The sequence below is a fragment of the Crocodylus porosus genome, unplaced genomic scaffold, assembly GCF_001723895.1.
Source record: "Crocodylus porosus isolate Cpor-Errol unplaced genomic scaffold, CroPor_comp1, whole genome shotgun sequence".
Classification (NCBI taxonomy): domain Eukaryota; kingdom Metazoa; phylum Chordata; order Crocodylia; family Crocodylidae; genus Crocodylus; species Crocodylus porosus.
Genome location: NW_017728949.1, coordinates 42,000,643 through 42,017,767, shown reverse-complemented (window position 1 = coordinate 42,017,767; position 17,125 = coordinate 42,000,643). Strand labels below are relative to the sequence as shown.

At 40.6% G+C, this 17,125-nt stretch overlaps 1 protein-coding gene across 4 annotated transcripts in view; it reads left to right on the top strand.

Annotated features, from left to right (window-relative positions):
- The window catches only part of RAPGEF4 (Rap guanine nucleotide exchange factor 4), a 285,020-nt gene that overhangs the window by 152,482 nt on the left and 115,413 nt on the right, over positions 1–17,125 (top strand). For all 4 annotated transcript variants that reach the window (XM_019554378.1, XM_019554377.1, XM_019554380.1 and 1 more), the window contains 2 exons: positions 4,780–4,852; positions 6,352–6,416. In XM_019554378.1, the coding sequence (XP_019409923.1) occupies positions 4,780–4,852; positions 6,352–6,416 (138 nt within the window). The remainder of the gene's footprint in view (positions 1–4,779; positions 4,853–6,351; positions 6,417–17,125) is intronic.

The following is a 17,125-nucleotide window of genomic DNA, read 5'->3' as shown; positions in this document are numbered from 1 at the left end:
TGGTGCCTGCTATCTTTGACAGGCACCCAGGAGCACATATGTATTAATTTTCTAATTTTTTTAGGGGGCCCTGCAGGCCAGCTAGAATGGCCCGGCAGGCTGAATCTGACCCGCAGGCCATATTTTGCCCACCCTTTGCTAAGGGGGTGTGCTGAATCCTAGTTGTCCTGGTAGCACTGTTACACTGTAACATTCCTGGTAACATCATCGAGCAATGTCCTTTAGTCATGATGAGGTTTCCTAGATTGCACTCATCCTATAGGAACAGTAGGAGTTTTCAGGGGAAGAACTTTCTGTGTTAGGTCCCTGTGCCAACATTTTAACTGATTTCCACTGGTGTAACCCTTGGCTGAGTATCGTCACATAGAAAGATAAGATCCATTTCCAACCTTAACATAGTTGGACATGACTCTTGAAGTTTGAGGGAAATTGAAATCTTTATCCTTAGTTTGGGGGACTTAAAGCTGAGATTATTTACTTTTTAAACAATGGCAGGATTCTACAATATTGCATAGGAAGCCCTAACATATCAACTTTCCATTGTGTTATCACTGTGGCATGTGCTGTGCCACTTTTTTTGTAGCATTTTTTCCCTTTGCTACCAGGGTTTCCTGATAACAAATTTTGCACCTGTGCTACAAATTTGCAGCATGGGGCGCATTTTAAAGTGCCAAGCATGCAGTTTGTGATGCCACAAAGAGGTTTGTGGAACCACAAACTGCACTTGCCTGCACATCTGGATCCAGCCTTTGTGGCTAATTCTAGATCTTGAGGCCTAGTTACATATCATAGCAAGAAGAGTTCTTCTTTAGAAGTGTGGGAATTTGCACTCTTGGGGCATGCCCCCATGAGCAGGAAAGCGCATTCCCCAGGAACAACTACCAGCGGTACATATTTGTACTGCTGATAGTTGTCCCTGGGGAATGCCCCTGCACATGTGCTCTGGCATGTGGCAAATTGCTCTGGGTTGTGTAGGAGAGGCTGGGGCCAGCAGCCTTACCTGAGACCCTCCCAGGGCTCCAGTAGCAGCAAACTGGGCATGCAGAGCCTGGCCAGCAGCTGGAGCATGGCTCTGGCCGGTCAGGCTTTGGTTTCAAGCAGCGCACACTGCCACTCGTGCCACCCTGCTTTTTTCTGGTGCAGGTTTCTCTGACATCGGCATCCCCGGATGTGAAAATAACTTGCCATGTTATAAATTAGCAGCACAGCAAGTGCCTGCATATGTGGTGTGTGCAATTTGCAACGCCGCAGATAGGTCTGCAGTGCCACAAATTGCATGTGTGTGCTCACCGGAACATGCCTTTGATGTTGTCGGTTCTGGGTTCATGTTCTGCTGCTGTTGTTTATGCCCTTTTCATTACACTTTTAAGACTTCTGTTTTTATTTTTCACTGAGTTACTCCTCAAACCATCTTAGAAATGATGTTGTATCTGTTTCCTTTTATGAGAAGAGTATTCAGCAAGCTTGTTAAGCATTAACTAGAGAATAAACTGCAGTGCTGTATGACAGTGATGAACATGGCGTGATAATGTTCATTTTTAAAACTTAGGAGAAATTCTCTCACATTAATCACTTATTCACAGAAAAAAATCCAATTTTAGGGCACCTAAAACTATTTGACAAATTCAACTGGAGTGAGAAAATAAAAAAGTTCAAAAAAGTAAAAACGTACGCTTTTTACATTTCCTAGAATAAAGTGTTTCAATAGTTTATTTCTGCACCATGTTTCAAAGCCAAATTTAGCTAAATTTCATTTTAAATGTGTCACGGGTAGGGCCTGAGGGCGGCCGTGAACCCACTAGCGCCCCTCCTGCCGTGCCAATTAGGCAATTCCAGCACCCTCTTATCCTCGCCCGCCACGTCTTTGATGGTAATTGGTTCAATTAGGGAGACTGCCTTTATCTCCTAATACACAGCGTAAGTTGACCTACCCCTAATCCGTATGGGGTGCCTCGGTGCACCCCCACCTTAAGGGCTAATGTGTGCCTCCAAACCTCCCCTTTAGCACGCCCCAAGCCTTGCAGCTGTACCGGCCGTTCTCTTGTCATATATTCACCCCTCCTGGGCTCTGTCGAGCTCTGTCAATCTAGCCCCTACCTGGATGTCAGCCCCTCTCTGGGCTTATGCCGCGTGCCTGCCCCTCTCCGGGATGTATACCGCGTGCCCACCCTTCTCCAGGGCTTCGTGCTGGTCGGAGACTAATTGCTCACTCTGGAGCCTCTTGTTCTGATCGGCCCTCTCTGGGGTCTGTGCTGCGCTGCTCGCGCTTCCCTTGCCCTCTCTGGGGCCTGTGCCGCGCTGCTCGTGCGACGCTCGCCCTTTTTGGGGCTCCCGCCCTCTCTGGGGCCTATGCTGTGCTTCCTGCGCTTCTTGCCCTTACTCGGGCTTCTCAAAGTTGGGCTCAGGTGGCCCTTTCCCCGCCTGGCCCCAGACCCACCTTCTCGGGCCTAGCTCGCGCGCCTCTCGTGCTTGTTGCCCCCTCTGGGGCCTATGCCACGCCTCTCGCACCTTGGGGCTCAGGTGGCGCATAGCCATGCCTGGCCCCCTGCCCTTCTTCGGGTCACTTGCCCCACTGGGCAAAATACCGCCCTCACGGGCTGGGGTCCGAAACCCCGCACACCGCGCCTCTCCGGCGCTCACTCGCCGTGCCGACTCTGGCACTAACCACTGTGCCCTTACTGGGCACCAGGAACTCCCCGGATTATTGGGGAGCCCCGCTGAGGCCTCCTCACACCCCTACAGCCTTACCCGGTCCTCCGGTGTAACACTAATCAAACTAAACCATAAGCCTGCCAGCCGTAACATAACAATAAGCCTCCTGGCTAAAGCATCTATTCTAGGCCCACTAGGCCCTCTCACAAGGCCTTTTAATCAGGGTCCCCTCGCCATGGTGCAGCCCCTTGGTGGTCAGGGTGCACCACTTGCCTTTGCTCCACTGGACTCTCCTGCAGAGCTCCTGCACCTCAAGCTGTCTGACAGGAACTGCTAGCTAGGCTTTGGCGTAGCTGTTTATAAAGGCCTGGCCCTGCCCCTTTTTGGTCATGTGACCAACCTGGTTGCCCCAGCAACCCACATCTGTGCTGTTTCAGGGAGCTTCAGCAGCCCTATTCCTACTGCTAGTAGCAGGCACCCTGGTGTCCTGATACAAAATGCATTTAAAATTAAAACCAAAATTTAATTTTTCCTTAGACCTAAAACAAGGTTTTCTTTAACTTTTATTTTTGTACTGGCATCAGCCCAAATAATGCTTTTTAGTTTTATATGTTCATTTATTTGGCAACCCCACTGTGAGAGAAGTTATTTGTCAACAACACTTAGAAAAGTCAGTGAACTTTTCTTGCACAGAACAAAAGTGGAACATGGGATGCAGAAGAATGCACAGTAAGGGAATGGGAGAAGAGATTTTTGCTGTGAAACTGAAAAGTATGTAGAGTTCATTATAATATACTTTTTTATATTTGCAAACATTTTGCTCCAAAGAGTTTACATCTGGATTATGGCTTAAATAACATATTACTAAGCTTTTAGCATCTAATGTTTGTCTTAAAAAACATGGTTGGATTATTAAGATTAATATACAATATGTAGCTTTTGTTGGTGTTTAGATTATAAAGCATTCATTCTTCAGGGTCAGAGTTAATGACATTTTTATATCCATTTCCACAGAGGATAGCTGTTGAAGAAGAAATTCAAGCTTCTGCTAAAATCTAGCAGACAGCATATTTAAAGTGAATGCATTAAACCAGTCCCACAGGGCAAAGGATAAACCTTTTTAATTAAAATTGTATTATAAGAGAAATTTTGCAGTTCAATTATTTGTATACTTAGTTGTCACCTACATGAATTCAAACCAGTTATTTGTTCAAGCTCAGCTACTACAGTGCTAGACTAAAATCTAAAAGATGAATCTTCCCTTATTGATTAGTATTCCCTCTTGTACAAGCTTGTTGCCTGCCAGCTCAAAGGAGTTTTATATCTGTTTATCCTGAAGTATGTCAGAAGTATGATAGTATTAAAACCAAAAAATGTCACATTTATTTGCTATGTGTTTTTTATTAGGTAAGATGTATTGAGTGTATTTTCAGTAGTGTTATTTCCTAGGTAGTTGAAAAGTTACTTAGACCCTAGACAGAGAGAGATATGAACTTTGAGCTTCATTGATCATGTTTCCATTTTGCTACTATTTACTGAACAACAATGTCAATTACTGTACACCAGCCACAGATATATAGTTTACAGTGATATGAAGACATTATTTTATCAATACAAGGTTCAGCCTGATAGTACCATTTAAATATGTATGTGAAATTGTGTATTAATATGGTTAGTATGTTTATTTGTGGGGTTTGGAAATATCTGCTTGTTTAATGTGATAGAATAAATAGTTCAGAATTTTGATCCTAAATTCACATTTTCTAGAACATATATTTCACTTTGTCTAGCCCAGAAATTATAGACAAGATGATAATATCTAATGTTACATCCATTCATGCAGGAATTCAAGATTATACATTCTGGATACACCAGGAACCAAGATATATGGAGAACCATTAGACCTTTTTAGAGTCAGTACAGTGTATACAGATCAACAAGCAAGGAATTGTTTAAAATGGTATTGTGTTTATTATAGCATTAAAGTTTGAAAGGGCACATCTTACTAGCTTGATAATGCAAAGTTTAGGTGTATTTGAAGTAAAAGACCTTATGCGTGTAACCATGACATCATCCAGTTAATGGAGCATGTATTTGTATCTTAGTGAATTTGTCACTGTCTTTCAGAAATATCGACAATATATGTCAGGACTTCTGGCTCCTCCTTATGGTGTTATGGAAACTGGCTCCAACAATGACAGTAAGTAAAAGTTATTAGTAATAAGTAAATAAATCAGTAAATAGGTTCCTCCTCCTCAGATTCTGAAGTTTGTTTTTTTTTTTTAAGGGAAGTGGATTCTTTACACAGAAAACATTTTCCCACACAGTAATAAAGGAAAAGTGATGGGTATGCAGTAGGGTTGTCAATTAATGACAGTTAACTTATGTGATTAACGCAAAAACAACTAAACACGTTAATTTTTTTAATTGAATTAATCATGCACATCATTTGACTAGCGGAGTGGACCAGCTCCAGACCAGCCAGAACCTGTGCACATAGCCCCCAACCCCAGCCTGCCCCAGGCCTGCTCCAGATACACCTGACCACACTGAGAAGCAGCAGCAGTGGCAGCAGCTGGGCAGAAGCTGCAACTTGGCACAGGGGAAAAGTGGCCATTCCCCTCACCACTGCCAGGCCCTTCTTGCTGCAGCCACCCAAAGCCTGTGCCCAGGCTGCTCTGTGGCTCCTCTCTGCTGCTGTCAGTGCCACCTCTGGGCCACCCTGGGGGGCAGCAGTGGCAGTGCAGGGGAGCCTCAGGGCAACCTGGGTGCAGGCTCCAAGTGGCTGCAGCAAGGGGGAGGGGCCGCTTTTCCTCCATCCTGAGCAGCAGTTTCTGCCTTGCCATTGCTGCTGCTCAGTGTGGGCAGGTAAGTCTGGTGCAGGCACAGGGTTGGGGGGGTTGGGCTGTGCATGTAGGTTCCAGGTGGTCCACTCCTGCTGGGGCATGTCCAGAGCAGGTGCAGTGTGTGCTGGGGCTGTACACTGTTGGTGGTGGCAGGGAGGAGCCACAGGGTGCATAAGCTCTGGATTGTTGAGTGGGGGCGTGCTGACTATTGTTTAACTGTATGTTTAAAATGCAACTCCTTTTTTTTAATCTCACAATTAATTGTGATTAATTTTTTTAATGGTTTATGAGCCCTAGTATGCAGCAAGAAGTGGAGGAATAGAATGAATTAGTCATCATGTATCTACCGTTCAATTCACGAACTGCATTCAGCAGTTATATGAAGTTCCTTTAAAACTCATATGACTAGTAAATTACATACGGGCAACTATAAACTTACCATGCCAGACAGTAGTTCCCTATAACACATTGTGCTGTTAGCCCACTCAGTACCACACAAAGCCACCTTGCTTCTGGTTCAGGATTAACTTAAGTGGAGCAGCACTGCTTAACATAGTTTGTGGTGACATGCCCAAAGTTACACTTGGCATATATCTACACTGCATTCCATATGTTTCCTCGAAAATATAAGATATTAGATGATATTAGATGTCTCATTAAGACTAAGACATTTTGAGCTCAGATGTCGGGTGAATTTAATGGAATGCAGCAATGAGTACTGCAGATAAAATATATGCAACAAAAACATGGAATTAAATTGATAAAACTTTCCCAATTCAACATCACTGAATGAGTCCTTTGGTATTTAGAGAATGCAGTATGCTGTATTGATGTAATCTCTATTTTCTTTTAGGGATGCCTGACAAGGAAAATATGTCTAGCAATGCTCTTTGTCCAGTATCCAAAAACTGTAATAAGGTAAAATCACAACTCATTCTAACTTACTTTGTGCAAACATTTTTTTTAAATAAATGGGAAGGATTTGGAAAAAAAGAGAAAAATAGTAAAAGCAGAAAGATATGCCAATCCTTAAATGTAAAATTATTGGTGAATTTATTTACAAGATAAAGTGACAAATTACACGTGTAATTTAGTGGTTTCAAGATCAGAAACAACATAAACAGTAGCTGAAGTATCATCCAGTATCAGCATGTAAGAGTGTTCCAAAGATACTCAGTTACTGTTGAATTTGGCAGAAGTATATGTAAAAATCTGAATTTCACATAACAAAGCTACTGAGATGAAAGTGTATGACTGAAATGATTCCCTGTGAGAGGTCCAGCACATAGCCAATGTACCATTTAACTCCTAAGTAAGCTCTATTGTTATGGCTTAAGTGGGTCTTAAATGATGCATAAGTACTGTACTGGACCTTTGGATGGTGGGGAGGGGGGAAGAATTTTCCCCTGTCTTCATAGAATAGACAATGCCAATTCCCATTTAGAAAATGCTTCTGTGCCTTCAATCTAACCACATCAGAATGTACATAAAATAATCTGTGAGTAATGCTGTTCTGGGTTTAAAATAACCACAATACTAGGAAGAAATAACATTAGTATCAGTCATTGCAGTTAAGGGCCACTGGTGCCATGGTTGGCAGCAGTGGGGAATTTACAGTAATCCATAGTGTTGCTTGGATGCTTTTCTTTCTGGACATAGTAATTTAATATGTTGCATTTATTTTCTGTCTTTGGGAGGCTAAAGAAGTGTTTGCGTTGACATGGAAACATCATTTGACTGCAGATACAGAAAATGAATATGAAAATAACTTCTGCTTCTCCCTGTCTGTCTGTCCTGCTTCCTTCAGGATACTGACCTCTCTTAATCGTCGGGTTTAGCCTTTATTAAGTTTATGGACATTACTGTCTTCAGTTCCTTTTCCCTCAGTTTTATTCACTAACAGAATGACACTTCCTGACCCACCCTTATCCTGCAGGAAAATAGACGCTTTTCCGTTAACTTAGTAATAACAGTACTAAGCCCAGCAATACCGCTTTCCACTTGTCAGTGTTCTACAAACATTGCTGATCAAGTCTTACCACCTGAGGCATAACCCTATGCAGCCAAAAATTAAGAAACTGAAGCACAGAGAGGATTATTGATTTGCTTGGAATTGATGGTGTGTGCCAGATGGGGGTAATGAGCAGGGTATAGATCACTACATATACACCTGGTTCAATGTTTTCCCTCTAAAGCGTCCCTTTCTGCCACACAGAATACTGGGCTAGATGGGCCATTGGTCTGACCCAGTATTGCATTTCTTATGTTCTTATGTAAACTATGCAGGAAGTCAGTAGAAGAACTAGGAATAGAATCTTTGGAATAAAATACTCTTGCCTTGCTTGAAAGAGGGAGCAGGTGTTGAGGGTACTGTACGAAAATGGTCCAAGTATTTCCTGGAGGGAGTATGGGTGCTTCCTGCATGCAGTTTCCAAGGGTCAGTTCTCTCCCATTCAACTAGCAGATGTGCTAGTCATCTGACATGGACTTAAATGCTAGCAATATGCTGCAACAACCAGCTATCCTTCAGCACATGTTTGCATGAGATCAGCTTCTGGATAAAGAACAGGTGGCTGATGCTGAACCTGAGCAAGACAGATGTTAGACTGGTGGACAGGAAAAAATTGAAGCATATGTTGCAGGGGTGCAGTCACCTTGTGGTGAAGATATGTGCTTGGTGCCTTCAGTGCAAAACTTTCTATTACTCTTGGATTCCTCACTAGCATCAACATCTCATGTAACACAGCTGCTTCAAGTTATGTTCTCTATCACATCTAGTTGATAAGGAGACTCCATTCACTCTGTTAAATTGCATCCTAGCCTCAGTTATTCACACATTTGCCTCCTCCTGGCTGTATAAGAAGAATACAACCTATCTGTCCATGAAGATTTTGGCACTTAGAAACTCCATATGGTACAGAAAGCTGAAGTGAACTTGCTCAACGAAAGAAGCTATCATTAAATATATTAAACCTGCCCTCTCTACACTGCTGTCTCATAGAGTATCAAATCCATAGCTCAGTCTTCATCTTCACTGCAGTCAATGAACTGGGTACCTAAAAATTAACTAGAGCTCTGGGGGGGGAAGACTAAGAGCCTCACTCTTGTACAATGAAACTATTTGCAATGAGCATAAAACTCACTAATGCAGAAGAGAGAGTGTTTTCAGGCCCAGGTAGAAAGAACTCTGACAGAAATTAAGGACCATCAGAAACCTCACTGTGTTATTATGTGTACTATATATACTATTATATACGTGTTCAAAACCAAAACACGGTACTGCAAACACTGGTCCTGCTGGGGAGAGGATGAGAGACCAAGCATATGACAGACTGTCATACTTTTTGAATGGTCTATTCATTTTTTTTCAAAGACTAGAGTGATGAAAATGGTATAAGAATCTAAAACAAATTCAGCACAAGACTCTCAGTCCTATGCTTTCTGCACAAAAGAGTACTTCTCTTTAGTTGGCTTGAGTGTAAACGCACCAAGGAGTAGTTTAAGATTTAGTTTATGATGCTGTATTTATTTATGCATTTATAAATTGTACTAAATTCCCTAATACTTGAGCAACTTGAACTATCCTCCTACCTGTTGTCAATTATAGATGGATTTAATGGGGAGAATACTGTATTATACTTGCAGGACCAGATTCTTATATATGTGGACTAGCTTTGTGTTGATCTGGGGCAGAAAGTTGTCCAAAAGGCCATACAGACAACCAGTGGAGGATTTCCTTTGTGTATGTATAGGACCAGAAATGAGCTGAGTGCTGAATTTTTGAGGTATATAGAGAAAGTCCTTGAAGTCACTGAATGTATGTAGTAAAGAAAATGTCTAGCTTATAGAGGAATTAAATGAGCAATATAATGCCATCATTTTATTTAATTCTAATTATACTGATTTATTTACTAATGAATATATTTGTGTTACTGCTTGCAAAGAACTTGATTGTTTTAATTTTGCATTTAAATGATTCCCCCACATGTTCAACTGGCTCCCAATAAGCTTGCTTCTAAAAAGAACATACATCCTATTCTTAAAATATGATCTGCATTAATTTCTTTCTTAGTTTGTTTTGATTCTTTTACAAGTTCTAGATATGATTATTTTCCATATTTTGGTGGGGTTTTTTGTTTGATGTTCGTAGTTTATTTTTTTCTCCTGCCACCTTTTTGTCTTGTGATGAGTAACATAAGATTTTTTTCCTCTAATATCTGTCTTGCATGTTTCTTGCCATATGGTAGTGTTTGGTACTGCTAGTTCATTAATAGCCATCAAAATAGTGTTTCTATGTGAAGAAAGCTGCAAAGAGATTTCAATTTACCAAACTTGAATTCATTTGCATTCAGGATTAATTTAGTGCATATTATAAAATAACTGAAAGAAAATATGAAATGATTGTGTTCATATCCTCAGTTGCGTTTTAGAGAAGAGATACAAACTTGGTTTTAGGCATCTTAACAATCATCTGTAATATCATTTGGAAAATGTTGCTGAAGAGTATTAAGGACTCAGGGACTCCTAGCTTTGTATGTGCATGTTCAGAATGTATGGAATATAAGTTACAGATATAGCTGGAAGCAATACACATATATAAGGTTGCCTGATATTTCCCATTGTAAGGACCTGTTTTCATTTATTTATTACTTTAACAGCCTTTGTGACAGTTTCCATGGCAACTAATTTTTTTTTAGGGGGGGAAGGTTTGATCTAAAATGATTCAGCCATTTCAGAGAATGAGATCAAGGAGAAATAAAGAATTTGTTCAAAAAATTCTCACAACTTTTTCTCATCTAGAAAAAGTGGAGCATTTCTGAGCTTTATAAGCAGGAATTTGAAATTTGGGCAGAGGATTTTCCTGGTATTTCCTGGATGTGACTTTTTCCACACCCCCCCCCTTTAACAATACCCAGATTTTAAATTCTTGATGAATCTCAGTGTGCACATGCTTAGCCAAGACTTGTTAGAGTTAGAAAGCCAAATTCCAGGGATTTTCTGCACTCAGCATAGGGGTTGAGTTAAGAACAGAAGTGTAAGGGACCAGGACTAACGGAGCACATCTACACATTCACTAATATGCTTTTGCTAATGCACATTAAATTTAGTACCTCCATTGTGAGGTACTAGAAAATGGTGCTTCAGCCTATTTTAATGTGCATTAGTGAAAGCACACTTTTCAAGCTTTAATGTGCATTAAAATAGGCTAATGCATGTTAAAGTGCACATGTAGATGTGCCCGGGTTGAACAGGAGCAGAAGACAGACCCAGGCTAAAACACAGGTTTTATAATGACTCTTCAACCAAAAGTAGAACTGTACCTGAGTCTTCAGTCTCTATATTTTAATCCTGCCAGAAAATATATGTGCAGAACACTGGTAACATATGCTCTGATTGATCCACATAAAAGATAGCCACCTACGAGTAATTACATTTATTGAGGTGTTGGTTGAAGGTCTGTGGTGCAGATCTGAAAGTCCTCATCTGCTTATGACCCAGTTAGGGGTGCAGTCTGGTTTTCTATTTGGGCACATCCAGGAGAGGAGTGAGGGTGTGGCCATATCCCTTCTGCTTGTACTATGCATACACATGAGCAATTTGATGTCTGAGTTCCCTGCTGTCTGTGCAGGCTCTTGTGGGAGCTCTGCCTGTGTAGGGAGCTATTTGAGCTCATTGGTTGGTTGGTACATGTGTAGACAGGGATGCGACCGCACCACTGCACCCTTTTGGATCCACCCCTGATTTCTTACAATAAAATTTCTTAATTTCTGGGACAGAAGTTTTTTCATTTTTAAAAAATGAAAATTACCAAAAAACATGTGTTGATAGAAAGTCAAGAATTCAAAAGTTGAGAAAGGTCAAAATGAAGCTTGCCTCGGCAACCATGACATACCCCTTTGTTTTATGAGGGTCTTTAGTTATATGTGTATATGCCATATTTTCCAAGAGTACCCAGATCATGATAATGACATATGGTTTATGTTTTGCCCTAATCCCTCTACCTTTCATAGAAAAATCATTCAATTATGTATCCCTTGCATGAAAAAAATATAAACACTAAATGCATGAACGTTATTCTTCTTTTTCTTTCTCCTTGTATGCTGAGGGAATCTTATACATAGTATTATTGTCATGATTTTTTGCAAGAAAATACAGCGCATCTTGATAGGAGGTGCAGAATACACTCTGTTTGAAATTTCTAATTTTTATATTCTGTTTTTATTTTCCCATCCATTCTATTTCTATTATGAGAAAAGAGTAGCTTGAGCTCCCTCTGGTGATCGCATTAATACTTCAGCTATCCATTATTTTCAGGCAATGTCTGTCCTGCACAGTGTTTGAAGTGCCAGATTTGTGTTTTAGAGGTAATGAGTTCAAATCCTGCTAAACTGTAAATTAGCTAGATTTTTTAGTTTTATTTTAGGATTTTTTTCTTAGCAAAACCTTTACTAGATTTGCTGGTATGCCTTTTGGGGAGTTATTTCTTTGTTTTTTCTCTTTTCTAATTACTTTGATTTAATGGTGTTGATATAAAGTTCCATGAAACTTCTCACATAGTTAAAGTTAGGCATATACTTAAGTGTCATGTTGAATTTGGACCCTAAATTAGTGTAACTGAGAACAGAATTTAGCCTATTCATATAACTGATGTAACAAAGGATACAAAAGCCATATTTGGTATTTTGTTATACATTTAATAAAAATATCAAAAATATCTTTCAGTTAAAAGAAGAAAAACTCAAAATGTTAATCTATAGCTTGCTGGCATTTTCAATATTACAAGCCAAATAAATATTCATTTATTTTGATTTTCAAGTACTTACTGTAGAAACTTTAAAATATACTGTTTAAAAAAGCTTACCTTAAAATTCAAAAGAAGCAGTATGTAACAGCTTTCACAGCATTGCAAGGATAATCATACTGGTCTACTATATTAGCCACAGTGATAAATTTACCTCTGGCCACATTACATTACAATTTATTCCTGGACTCCTCATCTTTTATCTGATCCACTAGATTAAGAAATCTGGGTTTGACAGATCAATTCTAATATTATAAAGATCTAAGTCTGTCTGTCTGTCCATAATGCTATATTCACACTGATTGGCTGACAGAAACAGCCAATCAGAGTGCTTCAAGCATGAGGGAGCACCACCATGATTCCAAAGCCATGCTGAGGACCAGACAGAGGGCGTGGGACTGGACAGGGGGTGGGGGAGGTGAGGTGGCCTCAGCTCCCCCACCCTGTTCCCTGCAAGAGGCAGAACAGCGGCAACATGGGCCATTAGGTGGCGGCACTCCATCTCAGCCCCCTCCCGCCCCGCCTCCCATCATTCTTGACAGGCAATTGGCTAGTGGTGAAATATTTACTAAAAAATTTAACATTGCCAAGAAATGCCTGGCCCTGACGTAAGAAGGAGATAGTATGAGGGATTGTAGGAAGATTATAGATAAGATGACAAAGTGTTCTTTTGGGAAGTGGTCACTTTGCTGTGGCACTTAAAGGAGAATGTGTATTGCAGTTCATTTTCTATGTGAGAGTTTTGTCTATGTGCCTGTCAAGTGTGTATGCACTGGTATAAGTCCCAATCCTTTTTGGGCTGTGTGCCAGTCTGTTTTCCTAATCTTAGCATAGGATAGTAATAGTAATAATTTTCCTTTTTCTGTTAAATGCACTTTATAGAAAGACTTCTTAACAACATTATGTAGCTTTAACTATACTAGCACCGGTTGGTGACTGCTATAATATTTTGGCACTGATTATCAACTATATTATAGCATAATATGATTTGCTTAAATATCTGTTCAAGCTTCTTATGTTGCAGTGTGAAGAAATGCTCTGCCTTAGCAGATCCTTTAGCAGTTTGGCTGGTCTGGAGGCTGTGCGTGTGTGTGAGTATTGTCACTGGCAGTGAGTCACATTGGTGGCAGAATGTGGTGGGAGAGATAGTAGATACTGCAGTGTGAGATGTGGAGGAGTTTATTACATCAGTAATAAACTTAGACTTCAAAAACACACGGGTCTTTATATGTCACCAGTACTCTTTTAAAGTAAGTGGAATTGTTAGAAAGACTGCAGTTTTATGTAAGCTTGTTTTACATAAGCTAAATTGTTAGAAGTCACTTCAAGAGATTCTGAGATCAGGATGGAAATGCCAGTAGTATATCCATGGTAATTTGTATAAGAAAATGATTTTAAAGCCTAATGCAAAACAATACTTCTGCCTTTGAATGAAAACAGATGGAAACACCAGGAAATGACTCAGTCATTTCTTGTATGTCCTCAGAAACCACAGCAGAAGACTAATATAATCATACAAAACAAGGATCCCAAGCTTCTTAATAGGGCTGACCACTAACATAGTGTTTTGTGGCCACCTCCCTGACCATTCATATATGCATGTGAAACTTCCCTGTGGCTGCTTCAGCAAATGGAAAAGTAACTTTGGGAAAGCATTACCAGAGTTTAAGCTGTCTTCAATGTGTTGACCTTTTGAAAGCAAGGGCTGTCAGTGAATACTAGAATTGGACAGTCAGTGGAAAACTGCCTGGTGCCGCTGTGCTAGGCTAAGCCCATGCAGCCTGGTTGGAGCAGGGAAAGAGCAACTCTGGAATAATCCCTACTAGGCCTGTGTGCAGCAGTGAGTATTCCCTTTAGATCTGGATTCAGCCAATTTGGAGGGACAGTGACTTGATTCTGTGATTCAAATCACTGTCCCAATTCAATTCAGCGCTGATTCAGAGATTCGGCTGTAGACTATAATGGGGAATCACTAAAATACCTATAACTTCGTCAATTTTTTGCAGATTCAGATGAAATCAGCAGGGATGGTAGCCCCTTCTAAGGGCATGAAGCCTGCCAAGTTTCAAGGAGATAGGTGTACGGGTTTCTGTGAAAATGTACCTCAAACTGTTGGAAGCAAAATTGTATCACTCCAGTGTGTTAAGGCAGAGTGGGATAAAAACAGCAGAGATGGCCCCTGCTGATGGTAGAGAACTCAGAGAAAGATCACAGTCACTGGCCTATTACAGGTGTCAACACCAGAGCAATCAATTCAGATCTTTTAATGGGTCTCCCAATTTGATTTGGAGATTTGGCCACTGAATCAGGCCAAACCTCCTCCGAATCGAATTGGCTGCCAAAGATTTTTTTGCACAGCCCTATTCCCTACCCCCAGTTCAGGCAGGGATAGCTGTAGCAGCAGGTAGGGGAGAGGGAAAATGGGACAGAAGGGGAGGGGACATGCTGCTGAGCATGGGGGGAAAGGAAGGGGGAACGAATTCTTACCTGATCTGGAGTCTTAAAAAAGTACCTGGTTGCTGCTCCTGCAGCATGGCCTGAAAGGGTGGTGGAACTATATGCACCCCCTTGTTTAGCACTAGATTGTAAACTCTTTGGAATTGTCTCTTTACTGTGTGTTTGTATAATGCTTGTCACAATAAAGCCCTGATTTCATACAAATCCTCTGGTAAAGAGGTTCTACAATTACAAGCCTGTGAGAGCTCAAAAAATCAGCAAACAGAACAAAAAACCTTTCATGATTGATTTTCTGTTTTAACTATCATGGTTACTGGGTTCTGACTTAAAATATTTGAACTTTTGGCACTGGTACTACTGAGTATAATGCACACTGAAAATGCTCAACTGTTGTGTATGCATGCATGTGCACGTGCAAGCGCGTGCACGCACACACACGCACACGCACACACACACACCGTCTATCAATCTATCTGTGTGCTAGATGTGACTTTGCCCTGTAGAAGTTATGGTGTGGTAGCACTGGGGAGTTCCTTAAATCTAAAAATAATTTACTATCACTCTCCTTTCAAGCTGAATAAGAAAAGACAGCGTGCTGCCATTACTTGCCAGTGCTATTGAGGGGTAAATCTGATAAGATGTACTTTAGAATTGCATTTGATAACTCTTGATCCTTTATCATGTATTGCATGCAGTTTCTTCACAACCCATAAAGACACGCACATCCATTTATCACTTGCATTTGAAAGGCAGGAAAAGAGAGTGGGTAATTACACTGAGAAAGGGGTAGTTCTTTTCAAGGTTCAAGGTTCACTTCTTCAGACAAGTCAAGTGTACACAAGTAACACATTTGGCACTTATATTTGAAACAGCAAAGTGAATTTCTTGAATCTTGTAATTATTTTCTCATATGGCAGAAAAATTGAATCAGGGATCTTAAAATCAGATTTCTCATTGTCAGTCATATCATCTTTACCTGAGTATTTTGAGTCTGTCCTACATGTAATATACTTGCATTCTGGAAACTGGTATTCCATAAAGTCAAATAGAGTCCTAAGCCAGTGTGAAACGATCAGTGCATTGATGTAATAACTATTGAGACTCTCTTGTATCTATGCAGTGCACCAAGGACAGAAACCTGGGTGGGTACTAAATAACAGGATATATTATTGGCACTATTTATTTTTGTCTATAATTTGTGTATATTATTTACTTATACTGTCAAGGAACAGGATGCTGGCCTGCTGTACAAAAGCACGACAGCAGAAAAAGAATGATTTCTCTGTGACTTTTTTTTTTTTGAATTGTGTATTAGAAGCTCCAAATTTTGAGACAGAAGCAGCAGATATAGTTAAATACATGGTTGGCCCATTTAGTCTAGTGATGGCAAAATGCAATGCTGTACAAGTATTTAAAGATTTATGATTTGTGGCTTTTTCATTATTGATTCTTTTTGTAATTTTCCTTCTAGAATAAAGTTTGGAGTGAAAGCCTTAATGTGTTTGATCTCCGAGTCACTGCATCTTAATCATTGATGCAGATGTATTAAATATGTGTTAGTGAGGAAACACAAATACATCTCCATAAGTTTACAAGTATAAAAGTGAAAGGAATACATTGTTTCAGTTCTAGAACAAAAGGAAAAAAGGAAGAAGTCATGTTTCCAACTCCCAAGACTATTTTCCTACCTGGCTGTCACTATATTTTCATATTAGATTTTCAGCTCAGAGAAGTATTGTGTTTAAAAAACTGCAATACAGTTCTGCAAGAGGAACTTGGACCTCTGGAAATTCAGGCCCTACTTAAAGTTGTATCATGACCATAAACTACACATCGGGAAAGGGAGAGCAACTTAGAGGGATGGCCAAGGACTAAACCTGAAATAATACTTAAGATTTTGCCTTAGTTTTTGAAGCTGCTAATAAGAAGGGTACAGGTTTCCCTCGCTTTATGCAGGTTCTGTATGTGCAAATTCTCTCTTATGCAATGACCCTTTTTAAACCAAAAATTCATTATATGCAAGGTAAATCCACTCTTATGCAATCAGTGTGGTGGAAGCCCACAGTCCGCTGCTTTGTGTGGTGCACTGTGGGAGTGATGCACACCAAAATATAGTCTCCTGTGTGGATCTGTGCTCCTTGCTCATTGTCTCCGATACATGTTTCTGTAGTTGCCATCCCCTTTATGATACCATTCACCACCACCTTGTGCTTGTGTGTACTGTCTGCTGTTGCTGAGTACTAAATTGTCTTGTAAAAGGGGGCAGGGGGTTAACCCCTTAGTGAGTGGGAGGAGGCAGCTGAGTGGAGCTGGGCCAGGTCTCACCCTGCCCAAGCCCCTGCTTGGCCCAGCCCCCCAGGGAGAGATG